Source organism: Gorilla gorilla, chromosome 15, assembly GCF_029281585.2.
Source record: "Gorilla gorilla gorilla isolate KB3781 chromosome 15, NHGRI_mGorGor1-v2.1_pri, whole genome shotgun sequence".
NCBI classification, from domain to species: Eukaryota; Metazoa; Chordata; class Mammalia; order Primates; family Hominidae; genus Gorilla; species Gorilla gorilla.
In genome coordinates this window covers 76,310,478-76,329,432 of record NC_073239.2, presented here as the reverse complement: position 1 = coordinate 76,329,432, position 18,955 = coordinate 76,310,478, and the positions used below count along the sequence as shown (strand labels likewise).

Below are 18,955 nucleotides of genomic sequence, written 5' to 3'. Positions count from 1 at the left end.
ATGACTGTAATTGTGTCGAAGGCACAGTATTTTAATAAAGGTTATCCCTTGCCTAACAAAAAAAATGCACATTAGGTTATAGAAAAGGGGCAAAGTTCTGGATGGATCACATAACTTCACCCCTCTGTCAGAAGCACATTTCCTTCAGTGATCATTGTTTTGGGGAAACTGAAGACACTGAAGCATATGATCTGAAAATTTCACATTCTCCCCCCTTTCTATTAATACACCAAGGTCAACTGAAGATCTAGGTGGTTCTGTACATAATTCCATTCCCAAACATACAAATAGGCAGTGGCTGAGTTTGTGGGTGGGAATATAACATTTGTCTAACATGCAGAAGGGTCTCTCCTATCTGAGTGTCAGCTCCACAGAACGTTGTTACTATGAAGCCATGCAGTGAGTTGATAAAAAACAAGATGGTCAGCTATTACAAGAACATCATGAGTTCATTCCAAAGATGATAAGAATTAGTGTTTGGACTGCTTGGGTATTTTATCAGTCAGTGGGGCAGTTTGTTTCCAGCGTGAACTTAAATTGAGCTAAGGGTGGCTAGGCAGCAAATGTGATGTAGGACAAAGGGAAAGCTTCAACTTTCAGAGGATACTGATAAACAAATTTCTTGATCTGTATGGGTGCCATTTCCCATACTGACCCATATCAAATTAATTTTTAATAAGAAAAACATGCCTCAAAACAAAAAAGGCTTTGATTCTAGGAACTAGAGATATTTTCTCTACTCCAGTTGAATAATTTCACCAGTAGCCCTACCATACATGGGTTATAACAAGAAATTGTATAACTCATACATAAACCAAGTATAGAAAGAGGTGGCATATGATAACCTGAACATACTGAATGCTGCCATAATGGAAAACTATATTCTTCTAGGTCCAGTAAGTACAAGTTTAAAAACAGGTATATATTTCTGATTCAGTGAAAAATTTGCAAAACTGAAATTCAATGGTGGAAACTGCAAAGCAGTTTGATGACACTGTTTTAATAATTCATAGAAAGCATATATGTACACCCAATGAATTCATCTCTTTATTGCATATTGCTATTTTTAAAAAAATGTACAGTCTCATAACACATACATTTTTTTTTCTCAGTACTATCTAACAACAGTCTTGCACCTAAAGACTAAGTGGTTCCCACTACTAAGCTAATAAGATACAAGACATATAATTAAGTTTACAAATTATGCATTTTCTTTTTGGCATTAATTTAAAAAAACAAAAAAAGTTTAAAATACACACCCAAGAGAGAAAAGTGGCTACTTACACCAGCACCAATCTAAAAAGTAGGTTTTTTTTTTTTTTTTTTCTTTTCAACAATGGCACATGGAATTACCTGCACACAGTTTTCAGGGAAAGAAACCAAAAATGGAAATGGCAAAGGAGGCCCACCAGGATGGCCATATCAAAGGAGGATGATTAAAAGGGGCAAGAGGGACAGCTACACAAACTTGCTCCTTTATGTGACTTTCCCTCCACCTGTCTATTCCTTAAACTGTAAGACAAAGCCATTTTCAAAATACAGTTCCAAAACTGAGCCAGACCAAATTTATCCTGCTACAAATAGAAAAGAATATACATAGAGGCACTTTAGTTAAGGAACAGACAAAACCATCATTATATTCCAATCTTCCTCATCTCCAAGCCTTTTTGAGCCAAGTCTCTATCTGCACCTTTAACATGGTGTTATTGCAGACCTGGGTTAACTCGGGATTGGGAGAGTGCAACCTCTGCTTTGTATTTATGACTGTTTTATTTGCTAGTCATTTATTTCCATACAGTGTGTAGAAAGTCACTAAATTTGCAATGAGGAAAAGATGTAAAACCACAGCTCTTGACAACTCTTAGAGCACTATTTCACAGCTTTCACATAGCGCAGATACCTCGCCATCTGTGCTAAGCATTAGAGTTTATACAAATTATTTTTAAATAGTATGATTCCTGTACAGTGCACACATTGGTATTCTATTCATCCCTTAATATCCCCATTAGAATATAAGCTCTTTGGGGGCAGGGACTCTGTCTTGCTTACCACTGTAGCCCTACTATGCCTGGTACATAGTAGGAACTTAATAAATATTTGTTAATTGACTGAAAAACTCAATTTAGTGAGTAAATAATGTTCTAGTGCAACAGGACAAACTACTCTCTCCACAGGAAACCCAACCACAACAGGATCGATAGAAAGAAAAGAGAAAACGTTAGCCCCCAACTACAAATAAATAAAGCAAAGCCAAAAAAAAAAAAAAAAAAGTAAAAAAAAAAAGTAACAGTCCTCTTTATATATCACATAATTTAAGGATATTAAGAGTTGGTAGGTTAATGGTAAGCATCTATATTTTATTTTCTAATGTTCATTGTTTTTATTCATGTCTCCCTGAGAGCTTTATTTTTTTGGACTGAAATTTTACAGGTAGCTTTACTGACACACAATTTTAAAATGACAACATATAAACAGCAATCACTTCAAATATACTTAGAGATAAATAGATCTGGGCATCTCTGCTGATGTTGACATTTTGTGCATTCTTTATGTATCCTTTAGTCCAGACCTATATTTACAGAAAATGCAGCTTGTCCTACAAAACAGAAAATAGAAACTATAACAAAAAGGCACCCCATTAATTTTTTTTTTTTTTTTTTTTTTTAGTAATCTTTATCCCTTCAGAGAATTCTTCCTTTAAGTCTTGGGTGAGATATTTTATTATTTTTAAGGTTTATATATCTATATTGTTAGAACAAGCATACTCTGGCAATGTTGTTCTTTAAAAAAAGCATGGATTGCATTTATATAGTGTTATATAGTGTTTTTTTCCAAAAATCTGAAGAAATTATCAAGAGCACTTGGCAGAGACAACTTGATGAAATCAGGGGAAAAAATTGATGTCCAACTTTTAAATATACAAAAAAATTGATTGACATTCTACATAATTCAAAGTGTGTGCAAGATGTTCTCAATAAACATTTACAGACTGTATCCCCACACCAATGTCAGAAATTCGAAGCTGGTCCTTTTACTGATGTGATACATCAACATCACAATGTCAGCTATCAAAAACCATTTTAAATCTATATTTTTCCAACTCCAGTTCCATCAATGAAAATAATTTTAAAGGATATCAAGCTTGGAAACCATAAAATATTTTGCAAGCTTTTTTTGTTTGTTTGTTTGTTTGTTTCTTCTGTTTTGCCTTTGAATCTAGGGAATGTCTCTGTCATCTCTTTCAGGAGATAGTATTGTGCTTCTGAACAGTCATGGCGTTCAGGGAAAGAAAATGAGCCACACTCAATATGAATGCATACACGAAAGGTTTTGGAGAACATACATTAACATAAATCTTTTTAACCATACGTATAGGTCTCCAGACAACACTCAGACATCTATATACATTTTTAATATATACACACATACATTTACATACACACATTCACGCATTCACTCACAGATGAAGGAAAAAATTGCCACTGTTTGGATTGCAAGGCAGTGTAATGAAACGTTCTAGTCACTTTAGAGGGCTGCTAATGAGCTTTCTAAAAAAAAGTATTCATGGAAAATTAGAAATTAAGTTTTGTGATTGGTCTCTCTCTGCTGCCGTCAGTCATCTGGTTGGTAATACGTTTGCGATTCCGTTTCAATTTAGAAAGGTCTTTGTCAAACACTTCTCCTGAGCGTAAAGCTGAAACAAGGTCATCAAACTCTCCGCTTTCTTCACTATTCTCTTTAGCTTTTCTCATTTTACGTTCCCTTTCACGTTGTTCTTTGAGCTGCAAATAGAAAGAAATAACCTCTTCGAGACATGTCAAAATGTTGCATTTTGTTTTCAGTAGAGGTCAATTCCTTGAAATATGGTAATGCTCCAGACACCAAGCTATGCTCATCCTATAACCCCCTTTGGATATCACAAGAAAGGGGGAATTGGAACATGGGGTCTCCATTGCAGGAGCAATGGACAACAAAAAACAACCACTCCCTTGTGGTTAGACCCTCACCACCTAGATTCTAGGTAAACTGCATGATATTCTAGTTAAAATAAGAGCAATTGAGGCGATTTGTGTTTCTGCTAATGAAAATTAAAAAAAAAGGTATCACTATTACATAGACCCCAAATAACTAAAGCAAATGGTCATCAGGCCATTTTCCTTATATCAAAGGCTTAGCTTGTGTCTACTGTGGAAGCCTGAAACCTGATACACAACAGTTACTGTTATTAAAAGCCAACTAATACATACACATTGTAGACAATTTGGATAATTCAGATAAAAGGAAGGTGGGGGAAACATCTTTAATTCTACTACTGTGAACTTTTTAAAGGTTTATCACACCACTATTATTTTCTATATGTATTAACACATCTTAAAAAACAGAAAAAGATTTCATGTAGAAATCACTTTGTAAACTTTTCTGTATCATTATTCTTTGAATACATGTCTTTCAAGGACTGCATAAATATTCCATTATATGGCTGTTATATCATTTAGAACTCATCCCATTTTGGTAAACATTTAGGTTGTCTTTAGCTTGGCGCTATTATAAAGAATGCTGCCCTTTTTTGTGTAAATTTATGATTATTTCTTTAAAATAATTGCTAAGAAATGGAATTCCAGAGCAAAGGATGTGGATAGATTTTTTTTTTTTAAGGCTTTGAATATACACTGTTAAATAGCCCAAGAGCAACAACACCAATGTAAAGTCCCACAGCATTCTAGAGAGTACATTGAAGCCTTCCTTCCTGCCAGGTCAGAGTGCTCTCTAAATACCTTTGACTGGGCTGCAGTCATAGAACTTCTAGGAGGTGGAATTGGTCAATTAATCATCCTCTCACCTGAGCTTCCATGCGAGCTCGACGTTCTTCTTCCTCCTTTTTCTTTCTCATATTTTCGTTTTCTTGTTTGGCTTCTGACACAGCTTGAAGAAATTGATCAAAAATGCCAAAGAACTCATCTGGTTGTATTTTGCCAGCCTCTTCCCCAAAGTGCTTCACTGCTTTAGTAAACTAGGAAAAAGATGGTTTTAAGAAGTCAATGTTTCATGAGAATTCCACAATCAAATATAAATCACTTGAGAAAGACCAAAGCCCAGATTGAGTCAAACACAAGTTTTGTTTGCTCATTTATTTTTATTTCTTTCTTTCTTTTGGAGATGGAGTTTCGCCATCACCCAGGCTGGAGTGCAGTGGCATGATCCCAGCTCACTGCAACCTCTGTCTCTCGGGTTCAAGCGATTCTCCAGCCTCAACCTCCCAAGTAGCTGGGATTACAGGCACATACCACCATGCCTGGCTAATTTTTGTATTTTTAGTAGAGTCAGGATTTTACCATGTTGGCCGGGCTGGTCTCAACTTCTGACCTCAGGTGATCTGCCCACCTTGGCCTCCCAAAGTGCTGGGATTACAGGTGTCAGCCACCACACCCGGCAGTTTTTTTTTGTTGTTTTGTTTTTGTTTTAAGAGATGGGGTCTTACATGTTGCCCAGGCTGGAGTTTAGTGGCTATTCAGAGGTATGATCACAGCAAAATACAGCTATAAACTCCTGGGCAATCCTTCCTCTTAAGCCTCACGAGTAGCTGGGACTACAGGCATGTGCCGCTGCACCCGGCTGAGTCAAATATAACTGATGGATTTTAGTGAGCCTATATTTATCTTCAGCTGCTGAACATGTCTATTAATCATTTCTAAAGTAAAAACTGTAATACTCCTCAGCTTTTGAAACCATTTATTCCTGTCTACCTCATTTGAGCTTAACATGTATGATGACCTCCTATGACTTTTTATTAACTAAACAGTAGTAAAAACAAAATATTGTAGGGTATAGCACCCTAGACATAAAACTAATAGCAAACTCAGCAGGGGGAGGGAAACTTGTACTTTTAACTTTTCTTTGAAGTAGTTTAATATCATTTACTGGTGCCATATGGTCAATATAGAAAGCAAATGGGAGCCAGTGCCTCTTAGCTGCTTTTCCCAATCACAAATAATGCTGCTATTGTTAAGATATTTTCAGGGTCTCAATGAGAAAACAGCAACTGAGTATGGAATCTTTAATGCAACCCAAAGTGTATGACTGAGAATACAATTTTATTCCAAATTCTTTGCTTTAGAACCCCTTTCAATGCCAATCTTTAAAAATATATGGGGTATTGCAATGTTACATTGCCCAGGCTGGACTCAAACACCTAGGCACAAGTGATCCTCCTGCCACAGCCTCCTGAGTAGCTCGGACTATAGGTACATGCCACCATGCCCAGTGTCAATCTTTTTAAATGGCCAAAATGCAAAATACCAAGAAATTTTTAAAGTTAAATAAAAATATATGTATACAGTAACAATAGTATATCCAGTCTCTTTTTAGTTCTTCCAGGGGTTATCTCCATAACTCAAGATAGTATGTTTTCAATAGTCTTAGCATTATTGTAACTACCCAAATAATATTCAATGTCAAATTGTTTGTTAAAATTATACTTCCTTCTGTAAGGATCTAATGTTATTACTCCTAAGCTACTAAGGAGAGTGTTCCTAGCTTCAAAGTCAAATACATTTTTCCCTACGCCCAATCAACTACTTAACATTTTCCAGATTTTAAGTTTTCTTCATATTTGGACCATGCTGTGTTTATGCAGTGCCCCCAAACAGCTTATAATTGGTTTTATTTTTATTGCTTTACTTGCCTTTGTTATATTGTTAGATTCTTCTGATATCTCAGTAATACCATCTACCTTAAATATTTTCAACATTTATTTTTAAATAAAACAAGTATTGGCTTATATTTATATATATTTTACAGTTACTATTTCATATCTTTAAACTTGTAATAAAAGTGTCCTTTTTACCATTTCTGTCTTCATTGAGGAGTTGTTTTCAATGTTTTACTTATTTGGAAATATTCTATTAGAAAAGAGTTCTTTGGGCAAAAACATAACATTCTTCAGACGCCATATATAGTGCTCTAGCTTGCTCCATGGTTTTATACGCTAACTTATAAAAGTTCTGGTATGAACAAAATAGCAATAGCCAGTCTACAACTGGATTTCTAAAACATTCAAGTTCACATACTTCAAGCCATCCTGAGTGATCTTTTTATCAAGGAATTCTAGTGATCATGACGTCATGTATATCAAAATCTTAGAAATCTAAAGAAAACCAGGCCCAGATTAAAGTTCCACCCCCTACACACACACACCCCAGTCAGTGTGCAAGGGGAAAATTTACCAGGTCTTTATGTTCTGCTAGAAGATCTTCAACATCAGAGAAGCGCAGTGCTGGCTACTGTGATGAACAAGCTGACAACAGCCAGTTCACACACAAAAATGTTTGAGCCCCTTGATGAAGTAGGTGCTATATTGCTCAGGTGGGTATTGCTCAGGTGGGATATCAGAACAGGGGGAGTCTCTTCCTTTATGAAGCACAAACTCTAAAGTGGTGAGGCATACATAAAACATGGATGGGGACTTTCACAGTGGAGGTCTGAATGGTGGTTGCTGACATGAGTTGACTGATTTCCACTGTGGGATATCAGAGGTTGGACCTCTGACAGCAGCCATTTTAACATATATTGCCATTTATTTTATAAGGTTAGAGAGAAGGTTTAATGCTGAGATTAGCTAATGCATGTGAACAGCCTACTTTTGAACTTTAACTGGTATGTGTGTACATTTACATAAACAATCATCCATATCTACAACCAAACAGGTGACCAGAGAAAAATAACATCCATTTACAGAAGTTTTGAAACAAAAGACTCGACTCAAGTAAAAGCAAAAGAGTGTTGTGGCAACTGAGAGATGGGTAGAGTAAAAGAACCAATGGGGTGGGGAAGAGTGTTAATATCATTTATAAAGAAAGAACGAGAAGAGGATAGAAATTGAGAGACTGTGTACCTCTCTTGTATATGAATGTGAATGCATTTTGGAAGAGGAAACAACCTGAGATAGAGAGGAGTGAGGTGAAGCTGAGGAGCTAAGAGGTCGTGGTTATTAACCAACAAAAATTTCTCTTCTAAGGGAACACAAAATGTGAAATAGCAGAAATCATAAAAATAAATGTCTTACTAAAAAAAAAAACCTCTTGTAATGAGACTGTGAATTAAAATGCATCTCTTTTAGCAAGTTCTGCTGGAGATTTATACAGGTAGTATCCTGTCCTCCAAGGCTGTATCTCAGATGAGCATACTACAACATAGAGGTAATTTAGGCACATGGCTTTAGTAACACCTGATTGCACATTTGATTCTGCCCCTGGTTTTCATCATCTACTCTTTTCTGGTTCCCAGAGATAAGTACTTCAAGCCAGTTTCGACCAAGAGAAAACTGTCGAAGTATTTGCTGGTCTTATACCATTCAGAGCCTTCAAGGTCTTGCTAACCTAAAGGCAACATAGGCCAGTCAGACAAAAAGGGTGTGTTCAGATTAATCACAGTCTTGGAAATGAAAATACACCTATGTCATGCAAAACAATGGAATCTGGAAAGTAATTATCTACTACTTTATTTCCTGCACCACGAAGTTTGGATCTCACTCCTGCTATTTCCCGTACAGAATAATAACTGAAAGTATCACACTGAAGCCCAGCCTGGTCAAACAACACTCAGTGCACAAGGGGGAAACTTACCAGGTCTTTAGCTTCTGCCAGAAGGTCTTCAACATCAGAGAAGCTGAAGCTGGCTACTGTGATGAACTGGCTGACAACAGACACAAACTTATCTCCGGGCTGTGGGGGCTGAGACTTCTGATATTCCAGCTCCTTAAACACAGGAAATGAATAATGTCAATGCAGGTTTCAAATACAGACATGAGACACACCTTGTCTCATATTTCACATGCCTTAAATTTAATAAATTAGAATGGCAAACACATCAAAACTTGTTCTAAAACATTTTGTTATACTCTAGTGCCCCTGCCCTTCCTCCCACCATGCCAAAGCCATGCCCATGTGCACACGCATATTTGCAAATAGCAATTTACCAACAATCTAAGTACTTGATCTATGTGATTTCTCTTTCAGGCTTTAGAAAGCAAGCAGGTTTGCATCTGGATAAAATTAATAGAAGTTAAACAAATAATGGGGGCAAACTGAATTTTAAGGGTTTGTGAGTGAAAACAAGAGACTCTGCTTGTCAATATTCCATGCTTAGAATTCTGGTGCCTTGATTTTTTTCTTTCCCTCTCAGCCAAGTCTATTTACTTCTTAAACTGTGGGATATGGGTAGTAGAATTTTGGCTGTAGCATTTGGCACCATAATCTACCATTTTTCTCTTGTCCATACCATATTGGTTTTTGTGAACAGGCCTGTAGGGGAATTAGTCTCTTGTTAATTATCCATATTTCCATTATCACAGCAATGAACGCAGATGATTCGAATCTAATGTTAGTAGTTAATTTAATCATTGCCAGATGCACATTCTTATTTAAAGCTCACAACATCCCTATGAGTGAGGGATCACTATTCCCATTATACAAACATATAAATTAAGGTTTGGAGGGATATATTACTTGCCCTGAAGTAGTGCTGACCAGTGACAGAGCCAGAATTTGAACTCAGGCCTGCCTGACTCCAGAGTCTTGGTAATAACTATGTTGTATACCAATTGACTTAAACTGGATTCTCCCTTATTTTCTTGCATTGGCAGAGATCTTCACAAGCAGGAGCGTAGTCATCACAGTTTATCGGTTCTGACTCAGCTCTACCACTGATTTGGTTCTTAACCATGGCATGTTGCTCTGGGCCTCAGTTTATTGATTTTTTTTTTTTTTTTTAAGAGGGCAACATCCACATCATCACTACACTCAAATGAAATAACGGAAGTGAAAACTCATCAATTATGGAGCTGGCACTGATTGGAAGAAATTGCCATGATTCCAGTACTTTAGCTTGGAAAGTGAGTGTATCTGTGTTCAGTGTGGGGACGGGAAAGGCATTTGAAAGTGTTTCATTAATGTATAATTTCATAAATATTCATCTTTGATATCTTCAAACAATATAATTAATTTGTGTAAAGCACAATTAGAACACATATATATTTGGCCAGGCGAAGCTCTGCCCCCCACTATTTTCTTACAATACTACATCACCTCCAAGGGTAGGGGAGGCTTCTATAGCCCCTCTCCTATAAAAAGTGTGATGCAGTGTATATGACCCAAGAGATAGAGTGATTTCAGCAAAACTATCCTTTAATAAAGCAACAACACAAAATTTCCCCGGAAGCCCCCACCCCAGGCCTTGCTCTGACCTGGCTCAGAAGCAGGGGTCAGAGCCAGGCTTTAGGGCCATCATAATGACCATGGACCCTCTGGGGCTGGGAGAAAAAGTTCAATCAGTAGATTTTTTTTTTTTAATACTGCCCCCTACATTAAAAAAAAAAAAAGGAAAAAAACCTCACATGCTCCTTAATTTATTGAAAACAAAAAATTAGACATTGTGACTTTAATTTTTATTAGAGGTATGTCTTTAATTAATTCAACTACTTTCTATGGCAGTTTTGTGATTCAAAAAAGAAAAGAAGGGAGAGTCCTCACAGCATTACTGATAAATGATCTGAAGGATACTTATGAGAGGCACCTTTCCAAGCTGCCTGCAAATCCGTCTCCTTGACCCAGAGCAGGCCCAAGCTATGGCTGCTTTGAGCACAGTCACCAGGGACGCTACTCTGCCAGCCTGTTCTCATCCCTGCCCCCTCTCTCGCTGGCAGCTGCATCTGCAGAGTACCCACAGGGCACTGTGCCAACAGGCACGTTTCATCCTACCAGGTCCAGTCTGCCAGCCTGACTGGTTTTCCTTCCTCAGAGGCCTGGGCCCAGGTTGTCTTGTATGCCTGGGATAACCTCCCTCTATGCACCTAAGTTTACCCTATCCTCTTAAGCCATAGCTCAAACAACTTCTTTTCCAAAAGAGAAGCTTCCTCCAATAGGGGCCAATTGTTCCTCATGCCTCCAAAGCACCCTCAACCCGCTGCCTTCCTTAAGGCACCTCTGTAATCACTCTGCTTATCTGGATGCGGCCAAGCTGAGGGAAGTGGCTGCTCCGATTATTACAACACCTGGAGGACAAGGATTCTGAGTTATCGTGACCCTCAGCTAGAGCATGTACTACAGTGTCTGCTTAGTAAATACTCCCCAAAGGACCAAGTCAAAAACAACAGAGAAGTTCTACTGCTCTACCGAAAGTGAACACCATATATTAGCAGCACTTGGAAACTGAGAGCGTCCCTGAAGATCATCTAGCCCAGCCCACTCATCCTGATGAATCCTGCCTTACAGATAAATTGGTGGCACACTAGGTCCAGTTTCCAGTTCCTGCTGCAGTGACTCACCCACGACCCCTGCTGCCTGCAATCAAGTTGCCAGGCTGAACATAACCTGCCTTTGCTTCTTGTGGTGGTGGTTCTTATTTTTTAATCAATAAATGTTTATCCCGGGCATACCACATGCCAACACAACCCATCTGCTGAAAACCACCAGCACTAGAGATAGTGAAGAGACCAGGAATTAGAACAACAACAAAAAAATACTCACTGTCTCTACTGCTTTCAAGCCACTTCTCAAGGTACTTATTTCTTTGTCCAGCTCAGTCATGCTGTTGTAAATAGCAATGTTTTAGCAATCAACATGTGACTTACACATATTAAATATAAGATGGGTTTAAATATTTCACGCTTGGAAGTCCATACTAGTTTAATTTAAATGTTTAAAATTCCCTTCCATGCTCAGATCTCAAAGAAAGACAACAGTATTTTAAACTCATGAAATGTAGGTATAAAATTATGTTTGTTTTCTGTAGCCAGCAGGTATATTTTAGAGGTTAAAAATAGAATAGAAATATCTTCCATCTGTACAAAAATATTTTATGTTTCAAACTCAAAAAAATCTCACTTCAGCAAATTACTTCATGTAGAAATAAATCTCTTGCCATACTTGGCTCCCTTTGAAAACAGAAAGAAAACAAGTTCATCTGCAATCATGTTCACATTGTACTCTGTATAATCAGTGTTCTGCTTTTCACTAAGGCCCCAATAATATGAATATTACAAGGTAATGGCTTAAGTTGCAATCAAAAATGATTTTTCTTAAAGTTGTATTAACTAGCTTTTATTTTCATCTTTTTTTTTAATAGAGAAAGGTTCTTGGGCTTCTCCCATACACAACACTTTCTATTTCATGGCTTTTAAACATTAGAGATTGAAACTTAATTCTCCCAGATAATTTACAACATATAAAGAAACTCACCAATACTTCATTTAATTTCATGCCTTATATAGTATATTTCCACCAGATTCCATGAACAGAGGGAAAAAATGAGACTGCTCATTATACTTTTCAAATTCACTGCAAAAAGATGCAGTTTATGTTTTAAAAAAAGAGCCAAAAGAGGGAGGGAAAAACAGCAAGGAAAATTGCCTGCTTCTCAGTCTCTGAAACGTGGTGTGAAGTTTGTGGTAAAAGTTTGGCAACTTTCCATTTTATTTTTAGTTTCTTCATTTGCATAAAGACTGCTTCCCATTAAAGAGCCACCTTGGTTTCTGGGAGTATGTGTGCATATGTGAAAATTATTGCAATGTTCTGACACTTAGGTCTTCTATTTGCTTAGCCATGCATCTTTATTTAACTAAGGTGCTCCTACCTGTATTTAAAACACCTGCCCTTTAAAAGTATGAAAGTTAAAAATTGCATGCAGTATTCCAAAGAAGCTAGAACAAACATATATTCAAAACCTTGTAATACATTTGAGTGACTTGGATGAGATTCAAACTTTATTTCATACAATGATCAGGGGAAAACAAATAGAAGGACTGACTTCATGCAGTGCAAACTACCTCAATGGCTAACACACAATCCAAGTGATTCAAGAAACTAACACTCACTGTAAGTACTTACTTTACTTTCGCAGCTTGAGGAATATCTCGCAATTCTTCATTTAGATTGAGAACACTGGGGTACTTATTTTCCACAATAGTGATGAGATAGTGCAAAAGGGTAATGTTTCTACAATTGAAGAAGGGAAGAGTATTAAACATTCAAATTATTTTCATTTAAACTACATAAATATATGAATAGTTAATATCTGCATATGATTTATATGCTCAAATGGTAGAACCTACAATAATGCTATATTACCTGCATTAACTTCAAAATTTGGAGGATCATGTAAGGCAGGGATTCTCAAGAGACAGGAATAATGGGAGAGCCTCCATGGGGATTGCATAGATAGATATATGTCAAAAAGCACACAATTTCTAAAAAGAGGATAAGAATTACATTTGTGGCCCATAATGAGCATCTTTCAAAATCTGGGTAATGTGATGGGTGATCTAAGTGAATCTGAACCACTGCCAGTGGAGACAAGCTCAAGTTTACCTTCCCAGTCGATCCACCCTAAAATGGGGTGTGCCCTGCAGGTTTATAACTAGTAGGCTTGGGTGGAGTGGAGTGGGGTGGGGTGGAGAGTGAGGGATGTTTATTCCACCGAAAAGGGAAGCTATTCTTAAGTCTAAAGTACAGAGCAGCAACTCACTGATGACAATTATTGATACTTTTTTTTTTTTTTTTGAGATGGAGTCTGTTGCCCAGGCTGGAGTGCAGTGGTGCAATCTCAGCTCACTGCAACCTCCGCCTCCTGGGTTCAAGTGATTATCCTGCCTCAGCCTCCCGAGTAGCTGGGATTACAGGCGCCAGCCACCATGCCCGGCTAATTTTCATGTTTTCAGTAGAGACAGGGTTTCACCATGTTGGTCAGGTTGGTCTCCAACTCCTGACCTCAGGTGATCCACCCGCCTCGGCCTCCCAAAGTGCTGGGATTATAGGTGTGAGCCACTGTGTCTGGCCTATTGATAGTTTTTAATAAGGTTTCACCCAAAGGGTGGTCAGAAAGTTAGAAAGCCCCCTTTCTCTGGGCTGAACCTGGAAGTGGGCCATAACTGCCACCATGTGATATCCTAGCAGCCCTGAATCCACTTCCTAATTTAGCAACACTTCAGCTCCAAACTGCATAACTCTTAGTAGTTAAAACAGTTGGTTGTGCCAGCTCCCTCTCTGGTGGTGACAGGGCTGAACTCTGACTGACCTGGATGGAAAAGGCCAGCACGTAGGATAACAGTATCTATTAGGCAACACTGTGTTGGTCTGATCCCATTGTCACTGACTGCTACACATTACAATCACCTGGACTCCAGATGCCTGGGCTAACCCCAGAGATTCATTCAATTGGAATGAGGTGGAGTCAGGCATGGGCATTCATTAAAACTCCCTGTTGATTTTATCAAGCAACCAGGATCAAGAACTACTTATCTGTTGAAGTTAGAATTAGGAGGGTAAAAATACATTCCTTTAAAAAACATTTCCATAATTTAGGCAGTTTGCTAATTCACAATGCTAAACCCCAGTACTCCAACTCACCTCTAACCAAAATGAATCAGAGTTTTCAAACAATTTTCTTTACCCTTGCATTTCATAGAAACAATGCAATCCTATAAATCCTTATTTTTCTCACAGTCTCTCAATAGTTAGAAAACAATTGCCCACCAAAGCAAAACAGTGGCCAACAATTTTGGCCACTTATTTTTCATATGTTCAGCTGCGTCCTTCCATTTCATTTTTTTTTTTCTCTTTTGAGATGGAGTCTCACTCTGTCACCCAGGCTGGAGTACAGTGGTGCGATCTTGGCTCACTGCAACCTCTGCCTTCTGGGTTCAAGCGATTCTCCTGCTCCAGCCTCCTGAGTAGCTGGGACTACAAGCGCATGACACCACGCCCGGATAACTTTTTCTATTTGTAGTAGAGACGAGGTTTCACCATGTTAGCCAGGATGGTCTCCATCTCCTGACCTCATGATCCTCCGGCCTCGGCCTCCCAAAGTGCTGGGATTACAGGTGTGAGCCACTGCACCCAGCCTCCATTTCAATTTTGCTCTTCACAGAATCTACCTGTCATCTGCCCATGTGATTCTTACCAAAGGGGTACAAGGAGTGAGCAAAATGCCAGCCACCATCACAAGGAAGAGTGAGGCTATTTTTTTCATTTTTTAAAAGAAATGCTTTGCTATTGAGAGACTTCTTACCTAAGGCGTACAAGGAGTGAGCAAAATGCCAGCCACCATCACAAGGAAGAGTGAGGCTATTTTTTTCACTTTTTAAAAGAAATGCTTTGCTATTGACAGACATTTCAATTAATTGCATTAACCATACACATCTTTCTTGCTATAGAAAGGTTTAAAACCACGCCTGAGCTTCATTTGTTTGCGATCCAAATAATACCTCATTTGACTAAATGCAAATTCTTAAAAGAAGGAACAGCAACAGCCACACATTTGATTCTTCCCTGCTCATTACCAGTAACTGAGCCTTCAATGCTGAGTGAATGCACCCTTCCTGCTGACTGTCCCACCACCTACACTATCTGATTAGATTCAACTGAACAACGTTCATGGGTGACTGCTTATAGGCAAAGCACTTTGCTAGGCATGCAGGTATATAAGGTGTGGGTGCTGCATTTGGGGACCAAATATTAAAGGCAGAAAAAAAAAGAGGAAACAGAAAGATCAGAAATATTTGCAGATTGTTCTTTTGAAAAGGCTTGTACTTTATATAAATTCTGTAGTAACCTCAGTAAATAAGCAGATAATCACGTAAGTGCCAGGTTATTGGTAAGTATTGGGGATGGGTGATTGCTTTTGTGTGTGTACAGTTGAAGAGAATGCCCTTCCTTAAAAAGGCTCTTTAGACACAAATAAGATCTTCCATTCCCTACTTCAACCTCCAAATAAGATCCTTCTGCTGCTAATAGAGCTGTGGATGGACCAACAACACAGGTGTCAAATACCTGTAAGGCCGAATACCTTGCTTGTTGTAACCACAGGCAAGCTGAATGAGCCACCTGACCCTGAGTCAGTTTCTTACCTGACAACAGGTGACAACAGTATTTGGCTTGTGTACTTCACAGGCTAGTGGGACAATCAAATGTGAAAGTGCTCTGAAAAGGATCAAGTGTTTACATTAAAAATAAGGTGGCAGGGCTATAACAACAGCTGCTCTTCATTAATCTATCTCTACACGATGCAAAAACAACAAATTAACACATTGCTTATTTCTTCTTGGATGGATTTAAGGTTGCCAGAATACTATGCTTCACGAACCCTACAGAAAATATAGGGTAAAAGCCCCTATTAGTTAGAAATAATTAGGGTGAACAGCCCATATTTCTAAAAAGAATTTGGGTATGAAGAAGCTTACCTTAGAAACAATTGTGCAAGTTTCTTTGAAGTCAGTGTGAACCTCAGAGAAACAGAGCTCTCAAGGAAACTCAAGTTAATATGCCTAATGACCCTACCCTGTTAATGACACAACGTTTTCACATCTTGGTGTCTTTAATGAGAATCTGTTCACCTAAAATGCAGCATTGAACACTTTCTCGGAAGCATTTTAATGAGACCTGCAATGAGCAACTAAGTATCAATAGCCAAAATGCATTTATACGTAAGTTTTTAATATAGTTGCTACCTCCACTGTATAAATAAAAACATAACCTAAAAACCCCAAAAGCTTCATATTCTAACACCAACTATCGGTTTTTTTCTTTTCTGTTGAAAAGTTTTCTGTAGAGGGGTCATGGGGAGATGTCGAGTGCTGGTAACATTCTGTCCTTGATCTGGGCGCTGGTTATGCAGGTGTGTTTTATTTGTGAAAAATCATCAAGCCCAACATTTGTGATGACTGACCTCTTCTTAGTATATTATAATAAAAAGTTTACAAAAAATAATTTTTTAAAAAGGCAGGACAAAACAAAAACAACAGCAAAACTTAGAACAGATGATGTCCCAGTGGACCAAAAATGGATGAAGGATAATTGGTCCAACAGGAATGTGGGAGATGCCTGCGGTCATGAGAGAGGTTTAGAGAAGAGTCAGTGTCAGAGAAGGGAAGAAGGTAATGAGAAAGAGAAGTTCCAACTGAAGAATGCAGTGTCATGAAGGCTGAGGAGGACCAGAGAGGCATAAATCTGAGCCTGGACCTACACACCTGGCTCCCCCAAGTGTTGGAAGATCTCATACTTACTTGTCGATGCTGGATTTTGTGTCAGCAATTTTGTTTAGGCTAGATATCTTGAATCCATATGCATTCCCTCTTTGACCTTTATTCATATAATTTCCAAATGCCAAAACCACCTCCAGCAACTGCTTGAGGGCACCACTCCTAAACACCTCTTCTGAGCCAGAACGAATTGCTTCAAAACAAAACACATAAAAACATGATTACCAAGTGTTTCGTTGTTTGAAATCAAGATGTTTCAGTGATACCCATTCTAAATTCACACACTTAATAACAGATATTGAAGATGTAAGACTGAGTTATTGGGTTACCGAGAGCACTTTCAAAACGCTTACACCAGAAGCAAAGAACAAGGACAGGGAGAGCCAACTCAAGTTGTTACCAACACCCATAGACAGCTGCAAAATCCTATCCTTTCTCAGGCCTTTCTTGGCTGACTCATCAGTCATAAGCACTGAGGAATATCTAGAACAGCAATCCCATCTCCAAGATTTCTTTACAAACACTTACTTGTCTGGTGTGAGTCAGGTTAACAGGAGTATTGATCAATTCCACTGACAGAAAACTAGTTAAATGTGTTACATGTCATAGCTTGCAGGTGTCATAACAGGGATCAGAGCTTAGGCAGATGCCTGATTCCAGCCTGCGTTCCGTGGCTGTGCTCTTCAGTTGCCTTGCCCACATTTCAAACATTTACAAATTTTAAAAATCAAACCATACAACAGCCTCAAATCTTCCCTTTAAAAAATCTACTAAGGCTCTGTTGTGAGGAAGCTAATTACAGGTTTAATGCTAGTAGCAGTGAGATTAACTCCTCACCAACACCCTCGTAGTCAAAAGCCCAACCCTGTAGAGGAGCCCAGGAGGCGTGCTGTGAGCTCCGAGACTAGGGCAGTGCATCAAGCACTGACCTTAAGTAATCACCCCTCAGAATTTTAAAAGACTTTGAGCCAAAAAATAAAATAAAAAATCACCAGGCCAGGCGCAGTGGCTCACGCCTGTAATCCCAGCACTTTGGGAGGCCAAGGTGGGCAGATCATGAGGTCAGGAGATCGAGACCATCCTGGCTAACATGGTGAAACCCCGTCTCTACTAAAAGTACAAAAAATTAGCCAGGCGTGGTGGCAGGCAACTGTAGTCCCAGCTACTCAGGAAGCTGAGGCAGGAGAATGGCATGAACCTGGGAGGCGGAGCTTGCACTGAGCCAAGATCACACTACTTCACTCCAGCCTGGGCAACTGTGCAAGACTCCGTCTCAAAAAAAAAAAAATCACCAAGGGGATCTTGTTTACTATATGCACTTGGATTGCACTTTTAAATGGGTTGTAATGATGAACATCATTTCCAATCTAGACAGCTTGACTTTACCTTCCACTTTAGGTTTCACTTCTGCCACACGCTCTGCAAACTTCTTTTTGAAGTACAGCGATTGCAACCTTTGCTGATAGTGATTAATTCTGTAAGAGCAAACATGTACTAATTGATATTCATTTAATATATCTAGGTTCACTTAATAACAGATATGGAGGTGGAGGTACCTAGAAGCACCTCCCCCAATACCCACCCACTCCCCCGACACACATACATTAGTTGTTCTCATGGACAGGAACACAGGACATTAAGCCAGCTTTGCCTGGAGAGCCCATTTTGGTCTGACCTACAGGGGCTACTTGGCCAACTGCAGCAGAGTCCTTAGCGCCCATCAAGGCAACTGCTAAAAGAAAGTGGGAGCCTGCTGCTGCTGCTGTTGACTGAAGCGCATCTCTCCTCCCTCAGAGTCCCAGGAACTCTTTTGAGCATAGAAGAGATAAAAGGGAATGAAAATGTAAAGAACACCCTACTGCAAATAAAGGACAGTTCCCTACACTTCTCCCAAATTCCAAATTTCTTAACTTTCCATTTTACTTT

General features: G+C 38.7%; 1 protein-coding gene across 4 annotated transcripts in view; it reads right to left on the bottom strand.

The window, feature by feature from the left end:
* Positions 1-1,034: 1,034 nt before the first annotated feature.
* DAAM1 (dishevelled associated activator of morphogenesis 1) overlaps positions 1,035-18,955 on the bottom strand; it is a 186,064-nt gene continuing 168,143 nt past the window's right edge. For all 4 annotated transcript variants that reach the window (XM_004055236.5, XM_004055237.5, XM_055361926.2 and 1 more), the window contains 7 exons: positions 18,416-18,504; positions 17,054-17,222; positions 12,882-12,989; positions 11,523-11,583; positions 8,622-8,753; positions 4,841-5,011; positions 1,035-3,782 (listed from right to left, as the gene is read on the bottom strand). In XM_004055236.5, the coding sequence (XP_004055284.4) occupies positions 3,573-3,782; positions 4,841-5,011; positions 8,622-8,753; positions 11,523-11,583; positions 12,882-12,989; positions 17,054-17,222; positions 18,416-18,504 (940 nt within the window). In that variant the 3' untranslated portion in view covers positions 1,035-3,572. The remainder of the gene's footprint in view (positions 3,783-4,840; positions 5,012-8,621; positions 8,754-11,522; positions 11,584-12,881; positions 12,990-17,053; positions 17,223-18,415; positions 18,505-18,955) is intronic.